Here is a 6,246-nt window from a genome sequence, read left to right on the forward strand (position 1 = left end):
GTGTAGTATATCAACATTTTTGTTACGTACGATGTAGCATCGACAAATTAAAAAAAAAAACGATTACTGCCGATTAACACGGCCAATAGAAATAGCTCCGTATCGCGCCATTAGACGCTATTCGTTGCTATAGATTCTCGCGTCAGTTCAACCCGAGAAAGCAAGTGCATGTAAATCGACGTGTCAAATTGACGAATATATTAGGTCATGTCATATTACAAGAAATTACGTTTATGTAAAGATTAAAATTAAAATTAAATATTGATAATTTGAGATAGCGTACTAAATTCGGATGTGATCGGTTTTACGAATTTTGCCGAAGCTACATCTAAGTGGTGTCGTACTGTATCTATCTATCAAAGATCAAGTAGCGACTATTGCAAAATACTCATATAATTACAAACTATATATACTAATAATTATAAAATGACAAATATATTTACAAAATTAGTGTTCATAAAAATAGAATTATGAAATAAAATTTTACAACTCGACTCTCAGCTACTTGAACGGCTACATTCGTACTATACGCATTATATTCGAGTAATTCATAAATTATTTTAGCTGATTTTACTCGTATATCAGACCCCCTCCCCCCTTGTAGATTATGAATTATATTAAAACTAGTTATTAAAAAAATATTCTTGGACATAATTAATAATTATAGCATCAATATCATTTAAGATAACCATTCAGTAATAATGCTAAATATAAAACGTCAAATGTTTTAAAGTAGAATATAAAGATAGCACGGGTGGGTAACTGTGAGCCCGTGGATGTTGTTAAATTAAATAAAAAAATAAAAGATTATACCACTCCTGACTCTGTGGTGCAAAATTTTGTCTCTTTTAAGTCAAAATCATAGTACACTTATACTGTCAAAATTGACAACTGACAAATAAAAAAGTGACGTTTCTAAAAAGAAAGAAACATTGTTTAAAATTAAAAATCGTATTTATTATAAATATTTTAACTAACTAAGTACTTTATTCAAAACGCATAATTTAATATAATTGTATGTTTTATTCTAAAGTAACTAAATTATTAATTGTTTCTAATTTTAATCAGGTTAGGTTAGATTAACTTAGGAAAGCTTCACAGATGCATAAAATACTAGAGTTTCAAGCTGTGGTGTTAGCAGCAGGGAGAGGTTCCCGCTTGCCTGATGTCGGAGGAACAGTTTCGAAATGTCTCCTACCAGTTGGACCATACCCAGTCATTTGGTATTCATTAAATATGCTTGAGAGATATGGATTTCAAGGTCTGCAAATAAGTACCTTTATTTTAATTATTTTTAAGTAATAGTTTTATATTACCTGACACACTACAACTCACTGCTACTTAATTTTTAATTACATAATAATTACACACAATACAAAAGCTTACATGTTTTTTTAATACTATTATATATTTAAGTGTAAATAATAATTGGCTGAAGAATATACGTTGTATATTTTTTTAACAATTAGACTAGAGTAAACCTTTAATTTTGAATGACATATATTATTGATAAAATTATACCTATTATAATTATTAAAATATTTCTATTGTTTTTCTTTTCAGACACTATGGTAGTGGTTCTCGACGAGGACAAGTCAAACATCTTAAATGCATTAGAGAAGTGTCCCTTAAAAATTAAATATGAACTCATAGTTATTCCCTCGGATGAGGACTGGGGCACTGCAAACTCTCTAAAACATATAAGTAGTCGAGTGACTACAGATCTAATAGTTATATCTGGAGATCTTATTACTAATATTAATTTAAATGAAGTTTTAAATCTTTATCGTAAACATGATGCAGCTCTCGCTACCTTATTCTTCAACAATGGACCAGAAGAATGGATTGAACTGCCGGGCTTGAAGAGTAAAGCCAAACCAGATAGAGATCTAGTTTGCATTGATAAAGAAACAGAGAGACTTGTCTTTCTAGCTAGTGCTAGCGACTTTGAAGAAAATGTAAAAATACCTCGTGTGCTCTTAAAAAAATTCGGATCCATTAGCTTGTATAGCAGATTGTTAGATGCACATGTATATGTTATGAAAAATTGGCTTATAAGCTACCTTGTTGAATCAGATAAATTTACGTCTATTAAAGGAGAACTAATACCACACATTGTGAGAAAGCAACTCTCTAAACCTAAAATTCCATCGGAAAAAAAAGGAACATCTGAAAAAAATGTTGAAATTGGTAAAGATATTTTTGATTTTGCCATCGACAAAGGATATGAAAGTAAAATAAGACAAATGTCCGCATATAATGATCATAAACTTGGCAGTAAAGGAGTTTACTACAATGATATGTTGAGATGTTATGCTTTGATTCCTGATAAAAATACTTTTGGTATCAGAGTCAATACTTTATCTTCATTTTATTTATCGAATAGCAAGGTAATAAATAAGACGCACATTAATCATTAACTTTCTATAATTTTTACTTTATCATAAAATAAAATCTATCATTTTAGATACTCTCGAAATGGGAAGAAGTAACCGGTACAGTTCTCACAGATAGAATTAATCTTAACAGTGAAGTGAAAACTAAACAAATTGATGAAGCAAGTACTGTGGGAGAGAAAAGTGTTATCGCTGAGAAGACATCCATAAAATGTACATTTGTTGGAGCAAATTGTGTAATTGAAAATAAAGTTAGATTGACTAATTGTATTTTAATGAACAATGTCACTATAAAGGAAGGGTAAGTTATATATCCAGAAGTAAATCTATCTGAAAATAATATTAAAAATTATACATGTATTTCTGTGATTCTGTTTTTGATATTGATTTAGAATAACTGTTTTGTAATTTCATAGAAGGCAAATAAGCTCCTCAAAATTAGAGGCCTAAGCACTTAGAAATTACCGGAATTTTTCTTATTAGATTTTTTTTAATGATTAAATCAAATATTCTTAAAAAAATTCCTCTCCCTCAGGTGTGCTCTTCAAGATTGTGTTGTCTATACTGGAGCAACTGTAGACACGGGTTGCAACCTCCAGTATTGCCTTGTTGGTCCTCATCATGTTGTTCCATCTTCTACTTCTGGAAAACATCAACTATTTGCGGAAACAACTGACAATATGATTACTCTGGGATAATGTTAAGAAATCAAAAAATATTTTATATTTAATCTTGTTTTATTTATACCCGACAGATAACATTTTAAAGTTCTATTGTTAAGTAAAATATCTATGACCTTATAAAAATCGATAATGATAGTACCGGAATACATATTAAGGCCCGTACATTTTGCTACCATGAAACTCTTTGCCTGATATATTTCTATTTGATTATGAAACTGTTTTCATCAGCTCCAGACATCATTTGCTCAATTCTGCCAAATCTAACGACCATAGATAATTATACTATTGAGTCATTTCACATGAAGTCGACAGCAGAAAAAAACTTCATATTTCTGCTATTACTTATGTTCTTTTATAAGTCAGAAATGTATGACATAAAAATAAAAAATCAGACGATAACCTAGAGGTTATGCACTACTTCGAAGACTAAAACTCGTTCTTGTTTAAAACGGTACACCAGGCCATTTCGAGTTTCAGTTAAGATAGAGAGATTCAGCGCAATGGTTACAAATAATATTGTGATATGTGTAAAAAACAGATAGCGATAGTTTTATAATATTGTATATGTAATGTAGCTATTGACCACTTAGCTGGGTATTCAAAAAGGGGATAAGGACCAAATATATATTTAATAGCCATCTACGGGATGCATTCTTTATTTACTAGAATCTCTTTACAGAGAATAAAACTAAGAATTATGGCATTGATTTTCAAGCTCGACTTTTAAAAAAATAATTTTATGCAGCGTATATTTTAAACAATGTACTATACTAACTATTGCTAACCGACACATATGCCCAATGAAGTTCTAGTAAAATATCATTGTATATGCCCATGTTTTGCTAATACATCGTACAATACGCACGGCATATTTTCTGCACAGCATATTATTTACATATCTCGTAATATTTTAAAAACAACTGGTTTGACATTCAAATGAAAAACGCAACATTACCTATTTTACATAAAACGCTTAACATTGACATATTAATTGTTTTGATAAACATTGAATTCATTTTGGATGGTGATTTGATTTGTGGTCACAAACCATTTCATACATTTGATGTATGAAATATCCATAATAAAATTTTAAAAGATTATTGTTTATAACAGTTTCGATGTTTCCTACACGTCTATGTTTACATCATACGTTATCTAATTAAAGTGATAATTTAAAAGAAATGGACTAAACATATTATTTCTTTTTAATTACTATACTACTTATTCATATATTCTTAATAAAAATGTGATATGTTATTTTCCAAATAATTTTAATAAAATTTAAGTAATGTTCTTAGGACTTATTGAAATCATATCAATTAATATTTCAATCTTAGCAATCACAATAGAAATAATATATAATAGGTTGTATCATCCTCATCTGCAATTTTCCAAATGCTTAAGACATATTAGAGATTTATAAAACCTGCTTAATTCATAATTGTCGTGCGAGAAGTGAAAAAGCGCCTGGATCGAAGAGTATGTACACTTTCGTGCCTTAAGTAAAGCACGTAATGTCATTGACCCACCGCATGAATGTTTTCCGGTTTTGTTAAATTTGCGGTCTCATCGGATTTTGAGAGTGAGGGAAAACTGTAACTGTGTAAACACTTGTGCTCTGTAAATATATCCTGCACAGTTGGATCTAGCTCCCTGGAACACTTTATCAGCTAAAATGCTCTTAAGCTTTTTCCCTACGTGAAGGGATCTCACATACTCCGTGTGGAATTCACCGAGGCAGATTACATCTGGTGCGCCCTACCTCACAGGAATAATAATAATAATGGGGGGGGGGGGGGGAAGGGCGCTTCCATCTAAGCACTCCAAGTCAACAATAAGGATATTCTAAGGAGGCTGAGACAGAACAGTCAGCATCCGTGTAGGATGTTGACTTAGGGCGCCGGCGACTATGTATCAAGTATACCAACGATGTCACAGAGCATAACTAGCTAGGTTCACTACGCACTCACGTGATTTGAACGAGGTAGCGTAAAAGACGATTAACAACAATACAAGGTACTTTCTGAGGTCTACTAGACGAACACAAAATGCAACTGGAATATCAAAACGGCAACAAAAATCACCTTCATCTCCATCACCCACTAACAGTTTATTCGAATCGATAGCTTCATCATCACACTCATTTCTAGCTTATCCAATCCAGAGGATGTTGTGCAGATGACACTCGCTACAAATTCTGCACTCATCCCTGGCCAAAACAGTGTGCGAAAGAAATGGACTTCTGAAATGAATGAATTTATTTGGCGCACATACCTTATAACTAGTGAATAAGAATCTAATCCTCATTACCTAGATTTATTACATTCAAAATTTATAGACAAATTTAAAAATTTTAATGCGTCAAAACAAAGTTAGGTGACCAAAGAAGAACCATCATAAGAAATAAATATTTACCCCAACAGACTTTGGATAACATAAGAAAAAAGTATAACATAAATTACAAAGCAAAACTCAATCTCTGACTCTATCTAATTCTGGCTCAGCTTCCTCAAGACTATGATGGACCAATGATATTAATTAGTGTTGCCCAAATGCAAGAACAAGACGAGACTTAGCCAGTCTTGGTCTTGGTCTTGCGCCAATACACCTGGTCTTGGTCTTGGTCTTGGTCTTGCGCTCCCAGTCTTGGTCTTGGTCTTGCAGCAAGAGTCTTGCAAGTCTTGCAATTACCTATTAGTCTATTACTATTTATTACAGTTTATTTTAAATCTTATAAAAACGTATTAGAATTGGAACATTGTGAGCTTGAATTAACATAGCCATAATAAAGATCAAGCAGATTAATAAATTACTGAAGATTTGATAAGAAATTTGAAAAATCAACTGACCTATATGTCGTTTTTCATGGAACTGTTTCTTAATAATAATATCTTACGAGTATAATTAAGAAACAGTTACTTCCACATTCCAATTTGTTTTTTTACATGTCTTAGCAAATACATCTTACATTTGAAGAGTTTGTTTGTATGTTTGATGCCAGACGTTTTAAAATAAATAAATAAATCCTGAACGTCACTATACCTCCAAAGTTACTATTCCTCGTGGACGAAGTCGCGGGCACTGCTAGTAAATACTTACTCTCATCATCTCTCTCAGAGATATTCGGACTGGTAAGCAATACAAAACTCTTATCGCAGGCTTTTTGT

The 6,246-nt window shown here is 31.7% G+C and overlaps 1 protein-coding gene across 3 annotated transcripts; it reads left to right on the forward strand.

The window, feature by feature from the left end:
• The first annotated feature begins 898 nt into the window (after nt 1-898).
• LOC124530564 (translation initiation factor eIF-2B subunit gamma) lies at nt 899-3,126 on the forward strand. 3 transcript variants are annotated; one of them, XM_047104768.1, is made up of 5 exons: nt 899-1,015; nt 1,102-1,261; nt 1,564-2,390; nt 2,468-2,697; nt 2,932-3,126. In XM_047104768.1, the coding sequence occupies exons 2-5, from the start codon at nt 1,102-1,104 to the stop codon at nt 3,092-3,094; spliced, it is 1,380 nt and encodes a 459-aa protein (XP_046960724.1). In that variant the 5' UTR covers nt 899-1,015; the 3' UTR covers nt 3,095-3,126. The 3 variants fall into 3 exon arrangements, with proteins under 3 accessions (XP_046960724.1, XP_046960723.1, XP_046960722.1); XM_047104767.1 differs by having other exon boundaries at nt 942-960; nt 1,069-1,261; XM_047104766.1 differs by having other exon boundaries at nt 1,014-1,261.
• The last annotated feature ends 3,120 nt before the right edge of the window (nt 3,127-6,246 follow it).

The sequence above is a fragment of the Vanessa cardui genome, chromosome 6, assembly GCF_905220365.1.
Source record: "Vanessa cardui chromosome 6, ilVanCard2.1, whole genome shotgun sequence".
Taxonomy (NCBI): Eukaryota; Metazoa; Arthropoda; class Insecta; order Lepidoptera; family Nymphalidae; genus Vanessa; species Vanessa cardui.